Raw genomic sequence first — 23,180 nt, forward strand, 5'->3', positions numbered from 1 at the left:
CCCCGCAGCAGTGCTGCACATTGCCCCCTGCCGATGCTTCCCTTTAACCCCCCGGTAAACCGCGATCATGTTTGATCAAGGTGTGCAAGGGGTTAACGTGTTGGGGGCGGTCCATGACCGCCCTGACACATTGTGCCGGGTGTCAGCTGTGATAATCAGCTGACACCAGGCCGCGATCAGCGGCGCTCACCACGTGGGCGCCACTGATCGCATTAGACGTACTATCCCATCCCTGCGAATTAAGTCCCAGGGCACATGGATGGGATAGTACGTCTAATGGCAGAAAGGGGTTAAAGACAAAAATGTCCAGGAAGGATGGGAAATCTTGAAAAATGAAATTCTCAAAGCACAAATGTTAACAATTCCGAAGAGAGGGAAGAATAGGAAGCATTTAAGGAAACCTGGATGGATGAACACAGAACTTAAGCACATGCTAAAAAGGAAGAAAAAAATGTTTATAAAATGGAAAGAGGGAGGCATATCTAAAGAAGAATATAATGCTGTCTGCAGAACCTGCAGGGCACAAATCAGATTATCTAAAGCTGACAATGAATTGAGGCTTGCAAGAGTGTCAAAAGCAATAATAAAGGATTTTGGGGATATGTCAAAAGTAAAAGAAAAGTCAAAGATGCTATAGGATGTTTAAAGGATGAAAATGATGAAATGGTAAGACAGGATGTTGAGAAGGCCGAACTTTTAAATTCCTATTTTGCATCTGTTTTCTCTCAGAAAGGAAATGTAACATCAACTGTTCTTCACTGTCCTATTAAGGGAATAGAAGAATCCAGGATATCTATAAACAGAAAGATAGTGAGGAAACACTTAGCTAACCTAAATGAATTCGAGTCTCCAGGTCCAAATGAATTACACCCCAGAGTACTGAAGGAGATAGCAGAAGAAATTTTTGAACCCCTCTCCATAATCTTTGAAAATTCTTGGAGAACAGGAGAAGTCCCAGAAGACTGGAGAAGAGCAAATGTTGTTCCTATCTTCAAAAAGGGGAAGAAGGTGGACCCAGGCAACTATTGGCCGGTGAGTCTGACTTCTATACCAGGAAAGATCTTTGAACAAATTATTAAACAACATGTATGTCAGTACCTGGATAAGAATGAAGTGATTAAACAGAGTCAGCATGGGTTTGTAACTAATAAGTCATGTCAGACTAACTTAATTTCCTTCTATGACGGAATCACTGATTGGGTGGATCAAGGAAATGCTCTAGATATAGTATATCTTGACTTCAGCAAAGCATTTGACAAAGTATCTCACACAATCCTTATTGAAAAAATGACTAAGTATGGAATGGACAAGACAACTGTTAGGTGGATTCATAACTGGCTTAGTGATCGGACCCAAAGAGTGGTCGTAAATGGCTGCACATCCAGTTGGAAGAATGTCTCAAGTGGGGTACCACAGGGCTCTGTCCTGGGCCCTGTATTGTTCAACATCTTTATCAACGATTTAGATGAAGGAATTGAGGGTAAACTGATTAAATTTGCTGATGACACAAAGCTAGGAGGGATAGCTAATACTAGAGAAGAGAGAGAGAGGATTCAAAAAGATATAAATAAACTTGAGAAGTGGGCAGCAACTAACAGAATGGTTTTTAACAGGGAAAAATGCAAAGTTCAACATCTGGGCAATAAAAATGAAAAAAGCATATACAGAATGGGAGGAATAGGGCTAAGCAACAGCACATGTGAAAAAGACTTGGGTATACTAATAGATCACAGACTGAATATGAGTCAACAGTGTGATGCAGCAGCAAAAAAGGCAAATGCAATTCTAGGATGTATTAACAGAAGCATACAGTCTAGATCACATGAAATAATTATTTCCCTCTTCTCCTCTTTGGTCAGACCTCATCTGGAATATTGTGTCCAGTTTTGGGCATCACATTTTAAAAAAGACATCAACAAACTGGAGCAAGTTCAGAAAAGAGCGACCAGAATGGTGACCGGTCTGCAAACCCTGTCTTATGAGGAAAGGTTGCAGGATTTGGGAATGTTTAGTTTGCAAAAGAGAAGACTGAGAGGAGACTTAATAGCTGTCTACAAATATCTCAAGGGCTGTCACATTGTAGAAGGATCAACTTTATTCTCATTTGCACAAGGAAAAACTAGAAGCAATGGGATGAAAATGAATGGGAGGAGACACAGATTAGATATTAGAAAAAACTTTTTGACAGTTAGAGTGATCAATGAGTGGAACAGGCTGCCACGAGAAGTGGTGAGTTCTCCTTCAATGGAAGTCTTCAAACAGAGGCTGGACAGACATCTGACTGGGATTTAGCGAATCCTGCTTTGAGCAGGGGGTTGGACCAGATGGCCCAGGAGGTCCCTTCCAACTCTACAATTCTATAAAGCTTATACATCAATAGATCCTCATCCACTGTGATATCCTTCAAAGTTAGGTCGTGCCCCTAATATATGATGGATGGTAATACAGTAATATGTGGACGGAGCATCTGACTCACGTCAATGCAGGAATTTTGGACGATTGAATCCACTCCTGAGACTTTATGATGGCCTCACACTTTTGTGACCTTTTGGAAATGTGTAAAAGCTTGCGACAGTAGAAACTTGTTTTTTTAATATTGGATACTGGTCCAATTGACCTTGGCTTTTATCAATAGATTATTTTGAGCATTGCTGTATGTTACCATAGGATCTGTACACAATAACTCATAAATATTTAGATCTCATAGAATGGAAAAACACATTGATCTTTAAGGTTGATGGTCAAAAGGGTTTCCTTATCTGATGGTGTGACGATAACTGCTTTTTTTCCCAAGGTTTCAAGTGCTCTTATCTCACCCTCAGACAGGTTGGGTGTATGATTGGGATTCTTAGAACTAATCTTACGCAATTAATCCTCTACTGTATTAAAAAAGATATATCAACACTAGAAAGATCCGACATGGGGGCATTTTTATACTATTAGCTTCAAGGTTATTAAAAGGACCTGGGTCCAGGTCCCTCTCACCTCATCCAGAAGATCTGCCAGCAATGAGACTCTTGGTAAATGTTCCTCCAAGATTCCTATGCTCAAACAATGAGTTTTGTCATGATTTTTTAACATTTCAGTTTCCAGCAAAGTAAATCATTGTCTTTTAGGCCAAGGTCAAATGACCGTGTGTTCTTCATCCGAGAAAAATGGTCTGATTATGTTAATCACACTCAGAGATTCTTGAGAGTTAAAAGGAGGACACTGTTTTAGTGAAAATTTCTTTTTGCTTGCAGTAAGCACTGCAATTATTCCATAATCACTTTAGCAGAATGTGGTATCACTCACCTTTCACCTTTGCGCTTGGGTTCAGTACATTTTATGGTATGCATATCTGATATCATACTTATCTTCTACCTTTTGTGCCTACGTTCAATACACTTTTATTGCATGCTTTTTTTATTCTTTATTAGTAAATGACTAATGAGCACGTGAATTCCATTCATTATTTACTACTGTTTTCTTTGTCGCGTGCGCAGTGTCCATCTTTTTCATATATGTTTTAGACTAGGTGAATAAAAATCTAACATCACCGCACAATTAAAAGTCTCATCGTTAGTAAGGAGATAATCACATTAGCGAAAAGACGACAGTCTCTGGAGAGGTGGTAACAAAGAAGTGAAGATGACTACTCCTACGCAGACTGGCCATCTCCAACCCATATCAGGATCATCATCAGCAAGGCACAATAAAAATGCAATATTTCAATGACATCTCTACAATAAACTGATGAACAAATTGCTTCTGTGGTGACAAGTACAAAGGTCTTAAGACTTGGGAAACCACAAAAAATGTAATACCAAGTCATGTTTGGTGGATCTTGGATGGTGAAAGTATTCTTGGAAATATTGCGGCCATGTCATTCTTCTAGGAAGGTCCTATAGAAAAATATGACCTCAAATAAAATTATGATCTGCAACCTTCTCTCCTTTCATATAATTAGCCATCCTCCTCTCACCTGACCAAGAGAATAGATGAGGGGCCTGGTTGGGAACCTTTAAAATGTGTCATCCGGTCTCACTCAGGATATATAACATAGGTTATAGAACTAGTATTATCACAAAAGCCTGTGCACAAACCGAAGGCCCCTTCGTAGGGTGAACATCTTTTCACTTCTTATGGGATTGCCACTTTGCACAGAGCCCTGGAACATGAACTCAAGGGCTCCGTACCAAGGAGGTGCCTATACTATCACTCGATACTCCCTGGGGTTCAAAGTGTTGGAGCCATCGAACAGGTTTATGATCTATTTAAAGACGCTTTTTGGCTTGCCAGAAATCGGCCAATTTTGATGAGGGAGAGCACGTCCAGCCATGACTGCCGCAGGCTGATCCATAGCCTCTTAAGAGACAATTCCATCTTGGAAGGTCCAGATGATGATGATGATGATGATGGTGGTGATGATGATGAAGAAGAAGAGGACTAAAACTCTTCTCCTCCTCTTTCCTCCTTGTGTCGTTGTCTCTTTCCCATCCCCTTCCCTTTTTCACTGGTTGTTTTGCTTTCTTGAATAATTTGATAGAATTGCTGGAGTGGTAGTGTAGTATTGGCTGGTATGATGTATAGTGCAGGGTAACCTGTGCTGTGTATTGTATCCTCATCCTTTGTATATATTGTGTGAGGCTTCTCGATCTGCGCCTGCATATCAAATCACATATACCATCCAAAATGTAAGTCTACAGATTCCTCCAGGAATAATACTAGTAAAACCATAAACAAAATTAGCTGGAGAAGTAGTTGGATCAAAAGTTAATCTACATTTATTAGATATATTAAAATACAGATTAAAAATAAGGATCCAGGTGATCTTGCATTGTGCTAACCAGCTGCTGCTTCTTTCCTTCATCTAGATACTTATTTTTAATCTGGTTTTTTTTAATATATCTAATAAACTTTGTTGTTTAATTTCTGATCCAACACATTCTCCAGTTAATTTTTTGTGTGTGATTTTACTAGTATTATTTCTGGAGCGATCTGTAGACTTAAATTTTGGATGGGATAAGTGATTTGATATATAGGGTTATAGATCTGTCCAAATTTCAGTGGTTCGTCTCTGCAGGAACTCTGACTGATCCAATCAGTAAAATGTTTCTTTATTTATCCCTTTTGTTTTGTACTGCTTTGTCCTGATGTATTTCCTTTTTATTTAATCTTTTTTGTATTTTGTAAGTACAGTACCTTTTTTATATTAAAGGGAACCTGTCACCCCCTACAGGCGATTTTAAGTAAAAGAGCCACCTTGTGCAGCACTAATGCTGCATTCTATCAAGGTGGCTCTTTTATTTAGGGTACCTTTCCCCATCTGACCGAGACGCCTCACATCCGTCACTCATGTCTTCTTGCGTTGTTTGCTCCGCCTTGTCATTTTTCTTTTCAAATCCTTGCTCCTGCGCTGTAGTATGTATTCTGGGGCATGCGCAGTGACCGCTGCCTGTCCTCTCTCATGACTTCCTGGCATTCCTATCGCGCGGCCAGAGATCCAGCCCCGCAGTCGCTTATGATTTATTCACACTGCGGGGCTGGGAATCTTGGGCATGCGCAGTAGTTATCTGCGGCTCTCATGCCCAAGATTCCCAGCCCCACAGTGTGAATAAATCATAAGCGACTGGGGGGCGGGATCTCTGGCCGTGCGTCCACGCAGGCGCGATAGGAAGGCCAGGGTGTGATGAGACAGGACGGGCAGCGGTCACTGCGCATGCCCCAGAATACATAGAGAGGACGGGCAGCGGTAACTGCGCATGCCCCAGAATACATACTACAGTGCAGGCGCCAGGATTTGAAAAGAAAAATGAAGAGGCGGAGCAAACAACTCAAGAAGACATGAGTGACGGATGTGAGGCGTCTCGGTCAGATGGGGAAAGACCTTTCCCCCTGTCAAATATCAGGTTTGTCTGACCAATTTTAAAAAGATTATTTCTGCAGTGGAAGGTACCCTAAATAAAAGAGCCACCTTGACAGAATGCAGCATTAGTGCTGCACAAGGTGTCTCTTTTACTTAAAATCGCCTGGAGGGGGTGACAGGTTCCCTTTAAATGTAAAATGTAATAAGCTTGTTTCTTGCTGTTCTAAACGTACCCATAACCTCTAAGAAGGAAAGTAAAGCCTTATCCTGTGAGTTCCGGATAGATATACATGTACCTGTTTGATGCTAGAAAGTTAAATGTGCATATGTACTACTATGCTACCCAGGTTAGGCATCTTCTTGGCCTAACAAAATGGTGGCAGCAAGGAGTGTGATGTGTATGTGTGGACTGGCTTTGGGGTGCACTTAGCTCACTGTTGTGAGAAGCAAATGACGCCTTTATAGTCACATTCAAAGAAGTTTGCAGCAAGTGAGCGACTAAATCAAACCAAAATAGGTTTCAGCAGTGGGATGATGTATTATTGGAGGAGTAAATTCTCATTTGTTGCAGAATTTCTTTGGATTGCAGCATGATGTCTAGCTTTTGAGTGTCTGTTGGACTTCTTCGCTTTGTCAGGCAGGTCCTATTTAAGTGATTTCTTGATTAAGAACTGGCAGTAATCAGGCCTATGTGTGGCTAGGAACTTTGAACTCAGCTTTCCGAAGATGTGATAAACCACAGTTAATTTATCTTTTAAGGAGGGTAGGTGGCGCAATTGCTTTTTCATACAGGACCCTGTAGGTTTGGATTTCTTCATTTATAAACTTCATTTTGTGTTTGTGTTATCTTTGTCTAAATTTGTTTGGTGATCTGAAATATTTAAGTGTGACAAACATGCAAAAGAATAGGAAATCAGGAAAGGAGAAAGCACTTTTTCACACCACGGTATATGTATGTGGAGGTATGTATTTTATATGTTATCTAGGGCACTGTTAACACTGTTAGCATTTAAGAATTTGTTGTCTAGAAGTGGAAATCCCCTTTAAACACATACTTCAATATATCGCCACCGTTCTTGTGATTTCAGCATGGTTTCTTCTCGCTGTCGCAAGGCATTGTCATGTCACGTGAACACTCAAGCCTATATAGAGTCTTGTCTGAGAGCTTATTTTGACTTTTAAGAAAACTTTTAAGAAAGGGTTTCCAATTGTGGACAACTCCTTAAACAGAGCTAAAGAAAAAAATGTACATTTTGCAATATTTTTCATTTTGGCATAACCTCACACCACTAATGGTGACACTCGGGCATCATCTTGGTTTATCTGGGGTGGCCACAGAAGCAAAAGGTTGAGAAGCCCTGTCCTAGTTCATAGAGGGGAGTATCAAATAAGGGACCCCCTCTCTCTGTCACATCCCTTACCTTTTCAAAGGCAAATAGAAAGAGTTTACAAGAATTAGATAACACTTTTAAAAATTCATCTTGGATCTATTTGTAGTGATTCACCCTTGGTTTTCTTTTAAGTAATTTTAGTGATTTCTATTATATATATTAATTAAAAAAAAAATTAAATAAATATATTATAAATTTATATAAAGTTTGATTCATCCACCAACAGGACACTTTATATATGTATTTCTTTTTTTTTATATGTTTAATGGTTAACATAGAATTATATTTAGATATTTGTATTATAATTATTTGTACATTTTTAATACTATGTATTATTCTATAGGTTATGTATTGTTCTATATTACAATCATTTCTATCAACTCTTTTATGATGCAATTTGTATTTATTACACTTGGTAACCTATCTTAATCTAACAAGTGATAACATAATATATACTATGATAAAAGCCCAGTGTTTCCACCTTCATAGGATCATAACACACGGCTACATGTGTTTGGATGTAATAAGGACACAACTCACAGGGGTTTAAAAGGGATAAAAGGATAAAGATAAGATTTTCGTAACAAGTTAACCAGCTCGGGGGAAATGTTCTCCGCTACAATGTCACGGAACCCACAGAAGTTTAGAATGTCGTATAAGGTGAACTTCCATGTAAGCACTAATGGGAAACACAATACTCTCTTCTTGACTGGCAGAGCAGAAAAAAGAACTTAAGGGGACTTATTCTTGTAATTTCTTGAATGCTTAATTGGGAGAAGCAAGGGAGAAATGTTGAATATATTGATTGTGAGATCTGGTAACCTGCAGGTAGCGCTCAATGTATGGAACAATATGCCTTCTTTGCTTATCTTGCACTAAGTTTAATATTTGATCTCTAATTTCCTTTGTAGGGGAAGAGTGTTTCAGCTCAACAAGAGTCTGAATGAAATGATGCATTGCCTCTCTCCATTCATTTGGTCATGGGATCCCGTCCCCCAGACATGTTGGGGTTTAAACTCATTGTCCTGATGCTATGGGACTACAACTCCTGGTTACAGGATCATTTTCCATGTAGGACAAAGAGTTAGAGTGTGACATCGTTTTCACAGAGTTCTCAGAAGTAAAATAAATTCAGTGAACAGGAATTTTGTTGTATGGGAGTGAGATGGAAGGGGGAGAGCGGGGCGAGGAAGGGCGGAAGAAAACTGGGAAGAAGAGACAAAGAAGGCAACAGAAGAAATGAATGGATACATAGCAGTTATTGGTAAGGTATACCCTGATAGGAACTGAAGGAGTTAAATTGAGTTCTGTCTATGTTGCATTCTCTTGTTTAAAACCTTATCTTTTCTTCGAGGAGATGTCTCAGACATCTCCCTTGTGAACTAAGGTCAAATACCTCTGCTTTTTCGCCTAAATGACTTTCTTTGTCTAAAACAAGTTGTAAAATCATTTGTACTGCGCATGTCTGTAAAATGTTTAAATTCTTTACTATAAAAGACGGAAGCCTAACTGATAAGCCAGAGGCGTCTTGGAGGCATCCTGAGTTGTACCATACAGCTGGTGTCTGTGTAGTTCTTCTCCACGGAGCTGATTTAATTAGAGACATATGATGCTTCACACCCAAGAACATCGGTCCTTCAGATGAAAGAGTAATCTGAGGGATCCCGACAGTTTCCTGGCGCCCGGAACAGGGACCTGATATAGGCACCTCTCCAAGACCACCCGGCTTACGGACCACTCCTGTTACTGATGAAATTGTGAACAGCAGACCTAAACACCTGGCCAGGTAAGAGATCAATTTTTCTCTTCTCTGCTCTTCATAATCTATCATTATAACTGAGGTCCGTATAAAGGGGAATCTAGTAGAGGAGGGGGCCGTAAAATCAGGTCCATATAAGAACTCTGAGGAAATCGGGTGTGACACGCATATGTAATTTCTGCTCGAATGAGAGGTTACTGTAGGTTCTGTGTGTGCACAGCTATTTTTAGAAGAAGAACTGATGCAAATCATAACGGGTATGGTGATTGGACATTTGCAGGGACAACCCCAGACACAAACATAAAAAAGTTTCACCACTTCAAGAAGGGAGAACAGTGGTGGGTATTGTTAGCATTGAATACACATGTCCCATTGAGTGACACGCTGAGAGGTCTGACATTACGGAAGATAAGGCTGGGTGAACAGTTCATACTGCGCAGCCCGGACGGACAAGTTTTTCACAATAGACGATTCCGCACTAGGAATAGAGGAGGTTGTTGAGTGACTGCCTTGATTTGAAGGACTGTGGAAAGTAGACAAATAAGCTGCACAGTAGGTATTCGTTCAAAGAGTGGTGATATTGCCTAACTGGGTCATGTGACTGCGTCCTTCCGGGGAGGTCACCGCCTAAGCTTAAATCAACACCCTTTACGGATAAACCTTGTGACAGATAAGAGTGTGATTGAATGAGCACAGGACTGTGAAATGAGCCTGTGACAAGATATGACTGAAGAACCCCGATAGATGGATACTTTGTTTACAATCCTGTGTGTTGTGGGAGTATTTCTGTTCGGATGCTACATAGCATATAAGTACACGAAACACGTAGTACACCGAGGAACAGACACTCCATTTAGCCTGTTAGCACCTTAGGAAGAAGGTAACGAGGTATAGTAGAGCCTAGTCTTGAGCTTACCCAATACACCACCTAAGGCAGGGGACTAGCAGGAAGACAACAAGAGAGACAGGATAAGAATAAAAGATAAGATGGGGAACAGTCAGGGAAAGATACCTGAAGAAGGAGATTGGTTATGTGATATAATTGAGGATAGATATGGAAGACGTGCAGCAAGAGACCTAGAGAAGGTATTAAAAAAATTCAAGGTAAAAGGGAAAGAGGCTTTAAATGAGGATAAATGGAAAGAAATAAAAGACACAAAGTCAGGAAAAATTGCAGATGCGGGATGGGGGGAACAGGTTGAAGCATGTTTAAAATGTTCACAAGTTGCTCAGAGGGAAAAGTGGGCATATAATGAGAAGACAGGGAAATGGATACGTTCAAAGAAGGTCAGAAAGACAGATGACCCAGTGGAGGAAATGCGTGAGCCTCCACCCTATCCAACCCCTTTGTCAGTGCCACCACCAGTACCTATGGCTCCTGCCGCAATTCCCAGTTCACCCCCACCACCGTCCACTGGACTGTACCCTAATGTACAATCACCATCACCTGATAATGGCAATCCAGGATGGATTTGTAGTAATTGTGGTCAACAAAATCCAGACTGGAGAAATACTTGCCTAGCCTGTGGAGCACCCCGTTACAACCACCCTAGCAGGTTAGCCCCTGTTAGGACTCAAAATACCCCTTTTAGAGAAGTGGATGACCAAGGTGTTACCCGCACCAGACATATTCAGACCCTTCATTACACTCCATGGTCTGCCCCAGAATGTATGGCATTATTGTCCAATGCTCCAGATCCAACTACCTTTCCTATGGCGTTTGCCTGATATATAAGACAGGTACTGACTGTACACAGAGGGACTTGGTTGGATGGGGAAGACCTATGTAGACTGAAATTACCATTAACTACCCAAGGGGAGTTCTCACAAATTATCGGACCAAACAGACCGCCTGACGATGACCAAGAGGGTAACCTTCGAACTCAGGCTTCAAGAGAGCCTTTCTTAACCGCCCTTGATAATTTTATGCAGACAAAACAGAGACAGAGAGGTAACATGACAGCCATACCGCAGAAACCGGGACAATCAGTAACCGATTTCTTCCGGATATTGGAAACAGCTTTCCAAGATGAGGGTCTTGACACCAATAATGAGGGAGTATCGAGACTATTGGCAAAAGCCTTCATGGAAGGATTGCTCAAAGAAATACGAGATCCCCTGAAAATAAGCACCCCCGATTGGAGATCAGTACCTGATGCCCATGGATTAAGACAAAAAGCTATGGGAATTGAGCTAGATGTACAGGAAAGGAAGAATGCACCGCCAGCAAAAATAAGAGTAGCGGTGACTCAGTTTGATAATCAGGGAAATCCAATAAGTGGGGCTAGGAGGAGAACTTTTACATGTCACTATTGTAAGAAGCCAGGTCATTTCCAAAGAGATTGCCGTAAGAGGAAAGCGGAAGCTCAGCCTAGAAGGGAAGAACCTACTGACTGACTAAATGCAATTAGAATGAAACTCGACTCTAGGGAACCAGTAGTTAAAATTCAGGTAAATGGTAAAAAGGTACCCTTTCTATTAGATACCGGAGCAACCTCTTCGGTGGTCAATGACAAAGTAATAACTCCAGACCTCCTTTCAGAGTATTCGACTTTTGTCTCAGGATTCAGTGGACAATCTAGCCTAATTCCTTTTAGCAAACCTTTACCAGTTAAGATAGGACCTAAAATGTTCCTGAATAAATTTTTGTTTGTCAAAAGAGCACCAATTTGCCTATTGGGAGTGGATGTACTAAAGAAATTACAGGCAGATATCAAATTTACTGAAGATGGTACAGTACATCTTACTATCCCAGATGAGGATGAGGATGCTCTTGAGGCTTGCATGATAATTCAAGCTCTCGAGTCACAAAATCCTGATGACACCACATCACAACCATGGGACCCAGCCCTAGACAAATTACCTGATACCTTATGGGCAAAAGGGAATGCGGATATTGGTTTACTTCCCGTGTCCCCAGTTGTGGTGGAGGTGCCCGCAGACACAAGATTGCCACAGCTGCGGCAGTACCCTGTCAGTGCCCAACAAGAGGCTGCTATTGAGGCACAAGTCACTGATCTTGTAAACAATGGAGCATTGGTGTCAATTAAATCACAAGCTAATACGCCATTGTTTCCTGTCAAAAAGAAAGGAGGACCAGGTGATGCCCCGAAATATCGCATGGTACATGATCTGAGAGAGATAAATAAGGTTCTTGTTCCTTTGACACCAGTAGTACCTAACCCACACACGCTATTGGCGAAAATCCCTAGTCAATCGAAATGTTTTTCAGTGATTGATTTGTCAAACGCATTTTTCTCAGTGCCCCTCCACAAAAGCTGTTGGCATCTGTTCGCTTTTACATTTAAGGGCAAACAATATGCCTGGACCAGACTGCCACAGGGCATGCAGCATTCACCCACACTGTACACGCAAGCATTACAGTCTGTGTTGGCCGGCTGGCCACATCCACCTGATATTGTGCTCTTACAATATGTGGATGACCTGTTGCTTTGTGCACCTGATGAGGCTAACTGTAGAATCCATACACTTTCACTACTGATGTTTTTATCAGACAATGGATGTAAGGTCAACAGAGAAAAATTACAGTTTTGCCAACCAAAAGTCATATTCTTAGGACATTGTCTATCACATGGTACCCGACACTTAACCAATGACAGAATTACAATTGTACAACAAATGAAGGAACCGACAACCCACAAGCAGTTGAGAGCATTTTTGGGTTTAGTTTCGTCTTGCCGCCAATGGGTCATACATGCTAGTGAACATATGCAGCCACTGTATGATTGCATCAACACAATACCTTTCCAACTGACTGACATTGCACGAGACTCATTCCAGTATCTGAAGAAGGCCATAGTGTCAGCCCCAGCATTAGGTATACCTAACTATGATATACCCTTTCAACTGATGGCCACTGAAATTAGAGGGCATGCTACTGGCATTTTGACACAGAAACATGACAAAAAGAATAGACCCCTTGCATACTATTCTGCCAAATTAGACTCTGTGGCACAGGGAACACCATCCTGTGTTAGAGCAGTCTCTGCAATCGCATTGCTACTTGACAAAGTTTCTGATATTGTACTGGATAACCCACTAACTGTCTGTACCACACATGACATATACGGTATCCTGAATCAGGTTTCTGCTAAACATATTTCTATGGCAAGACAACTCAGATTGCAATGTGCCTTGCTTATGCCTCCTAATGTTACGTTTACTAAAACTCAGAATCTGAATCTGGCTACATTGTTGCCAATTGCAGATTCTGAAGGGGGGGATATAGATGAGAACACATTATCGCTTTCTTTTGAGCCCCCACACGAGGTTGAACATGATTGCATAGAACTGATGCAGCAAGAAGTTGTTGGCTTGCCCAATGTCACAGACACACCATTGTCAAATCCAGACTTTATATTTTTTGTGGATGGCAGCAGATATGCCGATGAAAGTGGAAAATTCCACACAGGATATGCGGTAGTGTCACCACATGAGACTATTGTAGCAAAGGCACTTCTACCCCACATGTCCGCACAAGAGGCTGAGCTGACAGCTCTGAATGAGGCATTAAAACTTTCCAAAGGAAAAACAGCAAATATCTACACTGACTCAAGATATGCCTTTGGGATAGTACATGATTTTGGGGTTTTGTGGCGCACAAGGGGTTTCATGACAGCAGCAGGAACACCCATAAAACATGCCACACTGATCAGAGAAATCCTCGAGAATGTGGCCCAGACACAGGGGGTGGCCGTTATGAGGGTGCCAGCACACACCAGAAAAGACAACATGGAAGCAAAAGGCAACGAGAAAGCAGACCAGGCGGCGAAGCAAGCTGCCTTGGGGACTCCAGAAAAAGTAAACATAGTGCACAAGGATGCATCAGAATTGTTTACAGACTTACAAAAGTTCCAAGAAGACTCCGCTCAGACGGACAAGGAAACTTGGGAAAAGATGGGAGCTGAGAAGACGAACGGAATGTGGAAGAAAGATCAGAAGTACTGTTTGCCTAGGGTTTTGTACCCAAGGATGGCAGAAGCAGTTCACCTTCCAACTCACATGTCCGCCAATGGAATGACACGCCTAGTCACGAACGATTGGATTGCTCCCGGGTTTGGGAAGGTGGCGCAGCTACACTGTACCACCTGTCCCATATGCCTAGCACACAATCCCGGACAGGTGGTGAAAACTCCACTGAAACACAGCCCTAGGCCGTTATATCCCTTCCAGAGACTACAGATCGACTACATTCAACTCCCCAGAAGTGGACCATATGAATATGTTCTGGTGTGTGTTGACATGTTCTCTGGATGGCCAGAGGCCTACCCGGTGAAAACGGCTACAGCTCGAGCTACTGCAAAGAAACTGGTGATGGAACTAATACCACGATTCGGTGTCCCTGAGACAATTGAATCAGACAGAGGTACACATTTCACTGCTGAGGTAATGCAAAATGTAATGCAAATGATAGGTGTAGAACAAGCATTTCATACACCCTACCACCCACAGAGTTCAGGGAAGGTAGAAAGAATGAACGGGACACTGAAATTGAAAATACAGAAAACCATGGAGCAGACCCATAGACCATGGCCAGAGTGTCTCCCATTAGCATTATTCTCAGTAAGGTACACACCCACGGGGAAAACTAAACTGTCACCCTTCGAGATACTGTTTGGAAGACCACCAAACACAGGGTTGTACTACCCACAGGTCTTAACACTTAATGTGGATAATTTGACAAGTTATGTAATCCAGTTGCAAAAGCATTTAACTCAAATGCATTCTCTAGTTTTCTCTTCCATTCCAGATCCAGATAGTGTGGAAGGAACTCATTGTCTACAACCTGGTGATTACGTATATGTCAAGAAACACTCCAGAAAGACCCTTGAACCCCGATATCAAGGACCTTACCAAGTACTCCTGACAACGCCTACTTCTGTTAAGTTGGAGGGACGACCAAACTGGATCCACGCATCACAATGCAAACTAGCCACAGGAATTAACAAAGCATAAGAGTGCATAATGTTTTGGTTTGGTTTTGTTGCATTTTCTGTAATAATGGTAGCTGCGTGGGACAATCTAAATTCTCCAATGTCCTTGAATAATAAGTTTATACAACATCATGAAAAATTACTGAATGATTGGTCAAAAGACACTCAGTCTCCAGCAGACTGCTGGATCTGCACACATTCACCAGTATCAGCCACTAGTATTCCGTTCCTTGTTATTCCTGTGCCACCCGAGGAATTATTTGCCTGGACCAGTTGTTCTGATACACTTGCTAATAATGCCACAAATAATGTGAAGTTATGGAACACAACTGTCGGTATACCTATTGTGGGATGGGTAGGATACCCTTGGTGGCAGGGTAACCTTTCAGGAAGTAATACACACCTTCAATATCTGGCATATAAAGGGGGGGCTTGGGTACCCAGGAATAGAACTCGATTAACCTACCTGGGGCAAATTCCAATGTATAGCCTACAAGTTAGTTTTAGTGTAACTTCTCACTCTACTGATGCCTTTAAGCCAATACTGCTAGAAAGAAGGTTGCATAATACGTCCTGGGAGTATTCCAATTTATTTCCCCAGGGCACTAACGAAACTTGTATTAATATTTCAGGTAATATACCTTGTAACGAGTCATCTGGATATGAGAAAGGAACTCCCACCTGTGGAAATCCCGATGTAGGGTATTGTAGCCCTTTAGGACAACTTCCAAATTGGTGTATGCTTCAGAATGTATCTGCGTTCATAGATTTAGTCCATAGACTGGTATTACAACATTCAGCCCTATGGGACCTACCTAGTGACATGTACTGGATATGTGGAGACAATGCATATAAATGGTTGCCAGTAGGGGTAAGAGGTACTTGTACTCTGGGACGTTTGACTCCGGCTACCTTTATCGTTCCAAACCAACAATTAGATATGAAGGCAATACCCAAACATACATTATACAAAAGAGCTGCTGATAATACACCTCGCCTCTCTGGGAGACCACATATAGTGCAGATGAGTGTGGCTAATAAAATTGTCAGCTCTATTTTTATTTATCCTATGATCACTCAAATGTGGGATAAATTAGTCAGGGCTACAGATTACTTAGATGACCAAATATGGGATATATTGGATATATTGAACACCACCGTTGCTGTCCAAAATCAGCTCATCATAGTCACTAATCAGCATACCATAGTATTAGATTATTTAACTGCAGCGCAAGGAGGTATGTGTCAAGTCATCGGACCCGCTTGCTGTCATTATATAGATCCCAACAGTAGTTTAAAGTTAAGATCAAAAATAGAGGATGTTCAAAGACTTAGAGATCAGTACGATAAAGACAATGATCGTACTAAGGATAGTTGGTGGTCAGATACATTCTCTTTTCTTAATCCAGCTAATTGGTTTAAGGGTATTGGAGGCTGGATAGCTGGGATTATACTAAGTCTATTACGTATTGTTGTTTGTATCTTCGTAATATATGTATTTTTTAAACTTGTTTTTTGGTGTTTTTCTGTATGTAAGAAAAAGTACAGGTATAGATGAAATAGATAAATTAATGACAGAACATATGCCAAAATTGATAACTGTTTTCTTTAGGTTTCAGGTTGACATCTCATTTCTGGCATGAAGGAGCGTACTCTTGTGATGACAGACGTGGCCTTAGTAACCAGGGGATGGAGAAGGTAAAAGAAGATGCCTGTCTCCCTCGGGCAACCCGTCGGCCTGGGATAGTACCTGGTGAATAGGGCACTATCAGCTGTCGTTGCAGGACCCAGTGTTCCAGATTGATGAAAAATGAAGATGTCAAAGGGGGGAATGATAGGAACTGAAGGAGTTAAATTGAGTTCTGTCTATGTTGCATTCTCTTGTTTAAAACCTTATCTTTTCTTCGAGGAGATGTCTCAGACATCTCCCTTGTGAACTAAGGTCAAATACCTCTGCTTTTTCGCCTAAATGACTTTCTTTGTCTAAAACAAGTTGTAAAATCATTTGTACTGCGCATGTCTGTAAAATGTTTAAATTCTTTACTATAAAAGACGGAAGCCTAACTGATAAGCCAGAGGCGTCTTGGAGGCATCCTGAGTTGTACCATACAGCTGGTGTCTGTGTAGTTCTTCTCCACGGAGCTGATTTAATTAGAGACATATGATGCTTCACACCCAAGAACATCGGTCCTTCAGATGAAAGAGTAATCTGAGGGATCCCGACAACCCAAATTATGACAGATCACCCTTTAAACCCATTTCCTGGCCACCGTTGCAATTGTACGGTGCAGATGATTAAAGTCTTTGTGCCAAATTTTGAAGATCAATAGGAAAGGAAATAACTTCTCAACCTTTGAGTACCCCAACCGATCCCAAAAATGGAGCTCTGGGGATCCTTTTTTTAGTGGAGGGGGTCAAGACTGCGAATCTGTTCTCCATTGAATATGGGAAAACTTCCAAACTTGACATAAACCCATTAAAAGGTTTATTCCCATGTGAGTTGGTTATCACCTATTCAATCCTGAGAATTGAGCTTTGAAATGCTGGGATGAAGCAGTGGCTGGGGACCCCACTACCAACTTAAGTTTTACTTCCGACAGTCTATTAGAGTGCACAATGCAAATTACTAATTATTTTCTTGACTTAAAATTATTAGGGAAGTGTTAGGCTAGTTTCACACTAGCGTTTTTTTGCGCTGTGTTTCGTGCGCACATCAAACTCATGACAAAACGCTTACAAACGCTTGTAAACGCTGCGTTTTTTTCTCGCCTCATCGTGCGCGTTAAGACAAAAAAATGCAGCGTTTGTATGCGTTTTAAAGCGTATTTCATGCGTTTGCGTTTTTACTGCGCATGATGTCACAATCACGAGTAATAATCCTTGACCAATTAGTGCAACAGACTCCACCAATTGGACAGCAGTGGGCGTGTGTTATTGGAATTCTTTATATGGACCCTGTTTACAGCTATTCTTCACATTTGCTTGTTTTTTTTCTTGACATGGATCTTTGCTGGAAGAGTTTTCACTTCAACTTGGATCTGGACATCAGGACGGCTCAGGCTTATGCAGTTGCTTGCCATGAACAAAGGGAGAGAGACAGCGAAGATGGCAGCGTCGTCGTTTGTGGATACATCCTATTATTGAACTCCGGGAGAGCCGTGGAGCGAACCACTCCCTCTACAGCGAGCTCCAGGCAAACCCGGATAAATTTACTGACTACACACGGATGTCCCAACAAAGCTTCAGGGATTTGCTTGGTCGTGTACAAAATGTCATCCGTAGACAGGACACACAGCTCCGTCGTGTGGTTCCTCCTGAGGAACGTCTCCTGGTCACATTACGGTACGTAATATTGCAAAACCAATGCCTGCCTAATTTTTTTTGTTCTCTGTTGTACTATTCTGTGTTGGCAGAGTTCTTGAACTGACATGTACTTGGGCTGCAGCATTATTTTTCTACCATTTATTAAAGAAAAAGATGCATTTTTATTCATTGGTATGCCCTTTTTTGTGTTTTTGGTTGTGGTAAAAATCCATACACAAAAATATTAATTTTGTTTTTTTCTTTGTGTCACAGATTCCTGGCTACTGGAGAGACCAAATCTTCACTGCACTTCCAGTAGCGGCTAGGAATATCCACCTTGTCTGGAATAGTTGCAGACACCTGCCGGGCTTTGTGGAACGTTCTCGGTCCAGAATTTATGCCCCTGCCCACCGTGGAAAAGTGGATTGAAAATGCAGAAAGATTCTGGACTGTCTGCAATTTTCCTAACTGTTTGGGTTCGGTGGATGGGAAACACATCAGGACTATAAAAAGTACTTCTCTACAGTACTCATGGCCATTTCTGATACAGACTGTAAGTTTGCTGCAGTGGACATTGGGGCATTTGGCCGTGGAAATGACTCCCAGGCTTCTAAGAACTCGGACATGGGCCGGAGGTTGTATGGCAACCAGTTCAATTTTCCCATGCCACGGCCTCTTCCCAGCACCGAAGGTCCGCCACAGCCCTTTGTAATGGTTGGGGATGAGGCATTCCAGATGTGCCAAAACCTCCTCAAACCCTACTCCAGCCGGGACTTGGCCCACACCAAACGGATTTTTAATTACTGGCTGACCAGGGCAAGAAGAACTGTAGTGTGCCTTTGGTATACTTGTGTCCAGATGGCACATTCTCGGCACAGCCATTAACCTTAAACTGGAAACCGTGGATGAGGTGGTGAAGGCCTGTGTTGTACTACACAATTTTGTGATGGTTAGAGAGCACCTGCATTTTGAACTCGATGATGACGCTACTAACCCCTTGCCAGAATTTAACCAGCACCCTCTCAGGTCATCCGTTGAAGTAGGGCAAATGAGGCACCAATTTGCGGCCTACTTCAACTCTGATGTAGGACGGGTGGCATGGCAAGAGCAAATGGTGTAAAGCAATTTGTTTTTGGTTGTATGTTAATAAAACACCTGTGCTTATACCTGTACTATACTGTGTTTTTTAATTTAAAATTCTGATACATGGCCAGGTTACTGAACATATGGCGTGTATTTTCCACACAATGAATAGAGCAGGGTTCCCCAACTCCAGTCCTCAAGGCCCACCAACAGATCGTGTTTTCATGATTTCCTTAGTATTGCTCAGGTGATAATTGCTTCACCTGTGCAATACTAAGGAAATCCTGAAAACATGATCTGTTGGTGGGCCTTGAGGACTGGAGTTGGGGAACCCTGGAAAAGAGGATGGGGTTATTTACAAGGTCTATCTATAATAACCTGGGATTGCATTCCAAACAGTTAAATGATGTTAAAAAACACCGGATACAAGGCAAGTTAACAATAGATAGGCCTTGCACTCAACACCGTACTCTATTCAGTCTGTGTGATATTACCTGAGAAAAGACACTGAGGGGATTTGGAAATTGCAAGTCATATAGATTTGTTGTTTTGACAACACATATCTCCAAGATTGACACACGAAACATGTGTCATTACTGGAGCTATGTGTTCCCAAAACAGCAAACTGTACGGCGCAGTGTGTGCACGGCGCAGTGTGTGTATGCGGCAAAAGACACATTAACCAGACCTTTTTAGAAAAAAAAATATTAAACTTTTATTTTTTAAGTTACAAAATAAAAAAATTATTTTCCCTTTGCAGGAGGTTTGTGGGAAGCATGGGATACTTTAGGGGTGTGGAGAGAGGAGGGACGGCTGGAAATTGAGGAAGGGGTTCTAGGTGAAGGGGCAACTAAATTTGTGGGGGAAGGGAGTTCAGGCATGGAAAAGGAGGCAGGTTGAGAAACATCAGAAGGAGAGGGGGGACTGACTAACAAAGTCTTTTGTTTCTTGGTCTTCTTTGGGGCAGGAGTCACCAGCCTGGACTGACTAGCACCGTGTGACCGCCTTACATTACTTGAACGCCTAGAGCTGGTGGAACGTGATCGTGCAGAAAAAAAATAAGGAATGTGGGTCTCCCCTAGGGTGCTCTGTGGTGGTGCTGGCGGTGCTCCTTGGAGGAGAGATTGTGGTGTCGGTGATCATCGAAGGTGAATTGTGCGCAGTGCTTCTAGTAGGAGAAGTGGTGGTGATGTTCCTATCAGGCGAAGTGTTGGCGGTGCTCCTCTGATGAGGAGTGGTGGCGGTGCTATGAGGAGGCGAAGTGGTGGCAGTGCTCCTCTGATGAGTGGTGGCAGTGCTATGAGGAGGCGAAGTGGTGGCGGTGCTCCGCTGATGAGTGGTGGCAGTGCTATGAGGAGGCGAAGTGGTGGCAGTAATCCTATGAAGAGATGTGGTGCCGGTGCTCCTCTGAAGAGGGGTGGTGGTGGTGCTCCTCTGAAGAGGGGTGGTGGTGGTGGTCCTTGAATGGTGAGGAGTTGTGGCGGTGCCCTCATACAGTTAAGAAGTGGCGGTGCTCCGATCCGGAGATGATGATCTCTCTGTGCTCCGAACAGGAGAAGAGGTTGCTGTGGCCTAAGATGATTTTGCGCTTGTGCGCCAAGCTGATGTCACCGTGGCAGTACTGGTGCTCCAGACTGGAGCAGCGCTTGACATGGTGGTGGCGGTGGTGGAGTGTCCAGCAGCACTCGGCATTTGTGTTGTATTGTGGTGTCCGGCTTGACTAGGAATGCATGTGGCCGTGCATTGATATGCAACAGAAGTCGGTACTGTGGTGAAGCGAGTCAGTGGTGGCACAGGTGGGAATGACAACACTGACTGCTGAACATACTGATTCTGCTGCATAGCCTGCAAATAAGCAGTGTTGCAGGCGTGTAACACAGTCAGCTGTTGCTCAGGACTAAGGTGATCCGCCATGCCCCGTTCAATTTTACTAAAGAAATGGTGCGCTGGTCTATTGAGGTCGGCCTCCAGCCAGTCAAGGCGCTGTGCGGATGAGTGGAAGAGGTGTCCCATGTAGTTAAAACCACGTTTCATTAGTGAAAATCCACTTTACACTCTTTCGGACAGCGTCTTGAGGCTGGCCTGAAAGGCCTCGCTCAAGTACATGAACTCGGGCAAGACAGGCCTGTCCAAGGCCCTCTGCCGCTGGCGGGTAGTGCCCGCATAACCAGTGGCAGAGACCTGGGACAGGGGAACACATGATTGACCCGCTTTCTGGTCACCAGCTGTCTGTGTTGTTGACCTGCAACTTGCTTCCTGGCTGTCGGATGGTGGGACGGGTCCGAGGTCGATCGATGAAGAACCGCTCCCGGGACAGGTTGCAGGGTGCTGCTCCAGGTGCTGTGGAAACAAAAGCTAAACATTAGTATCAAGCATTTTCAAGACGGATCAGCTGTGGAATAGAAAATGAATGATTAGGTTCAATAAAACACCAAAAAAAAAAACAAAAAAAAAAAACTTACGCTCTGGTGGCAAGACTGGTCGTAAGAATTCCAACGTGGGATGATAGCGGTACTTGGTTCTTCTCCTTGCCGCTGAGCCACTGCGAACCTGTCCCTCAGCACGAACATCAGTGTTGAAGCGGTCCTTCATCGAGCGCCAACGTGTGCGGACTTTGTCCACTGTTGAGAAAATAGCAAAGAAAAAGAAAATTATATTATACAATGCACAGATGGTAACATCTTTATCAACACACACCGGAGTGAACTTGACAAACCGTCAAGGCGGCATCCCAACAAATTGAATACACAATGCATTCACTGTTGAACTTGAGGACACTTGTGTGTTTACTGCAAGTATATACTGTATCTTGCAATAAACACACGTATCCTCAGGAACAAGAGTGAAGCATGAAATATACAGCATGACAATACACAATGTGTACACTATTGAACCTGAGGACACCTGTGTGTTTACTGCAAGTATATATCTTTCAATAAACACACATGTATCATCAGGAACAAGAGTCAATGCAGCATCACACAACAGAGAAATACTTACTGAACGCCTTTTTGACAGTTGCAGAGGCGCTGTCCCAGCCCTCCATCAACGCTGCGGCCACTTCATTCCAGAGCTGCCGGGTCACCACAATGTCTTTGTACTGCGGGTCACGGCTGTCCCACAACGGGACACGCTCCTGGACAAGGCTGATGATTTGCTCATTGTCGAGATACACGTCTTCATCCCATTGTGGAACCTAGAAAAGAAACACATTTAGAATCTTTGTAGTTGTGGAGAATGATATAGATGAAAAAAAAAAAGAGGGAGAAAAGCAGGCCAGAAAAACAAGAATGCAAAACATTAATAGGCAAAAAAAAAAAAAAAAAAAAAAAAAAAAAAAGGATACTTACAGTGCGTCTCCTTCCCGCCGTGCCTTGTGGACGCTGCTCCGGCTCACTTGGCTGGTCCAATACTGAGGTCTGAAAAAGAACAGAAATAATTACCCATTTGTAGAGGCAGGTATACTTACAAAAAGGCAGCAAAATACTCACCTCATGCTCTGCGTCTGCCAATTCTTGCCTGGTAGGAGAATATTCTGATCCAGAAGACATGCTGGGGAAAAAAAAAAACATTAGTACATTATATATTTTTTAAAAGAAAAGGCTCACATACATTGGTTTATACTCACATATTACAGTGCTGTTTTCTCCAAACTATAATGGATTCTCGCTGGCTGGGTGTTGTCTTGTCTTGCAGTCTGTCTGGAGAGTGATGATCTGGCACTACAAAGCCCTTCTTTTATGTCCCCTCCACCAAAACAATGTTGCTTAGTTAGGGAGTGGATTTAACAAGTGTCTAGACATTGTTTTCTCTGAAATCGCGCACTTGCAAAGTGCTAACAT

General features: G+C 42.5%; 1 protein-coding gene across 1 annotated transcript; it reads left to right on the forward strand.

Annotated features, from left to right (window-relative positions):
• The first annotated feature begins 14,190 nt into the window (after positions 1-14,190).
• On the forward strand, positions 14,191-17,061 carry LOC141088429 (uncharacterized). Its single transcript, XM_073574487.1, has one exon. It carries the CDS (start codon positions 14,984-14,986, stop codon positions 16,508-16,510), a length of 1,527 nt encoding a protein of 508 aa, XP_073430588.1. The 5' UTR covers positions 14,191-14,983; the 3' UTR covers positions 16,511-17,061.
• Positions 17,062-23,180: the final 6,119 nt, after the last annotated feature.

The sequence above is a fragment of the Dendrobates tinctorius genome, unplaced genomic scaffold (genome assembly GCF_039654945.1).
Source record: "Dendrobates tinctorius isolate UK_male_01 unplaced genomic scaffold, ASM3965494v1 ptg000039l, whole genome shotgun sequence".
Classification (NCBI taxonomy): domain Eukaryota; kingdom Metazoa; phylum Chordata; class Amphibia; order Anura; family Dendrobatidae; genus Dendrobates; species Dendrobates tinctorius.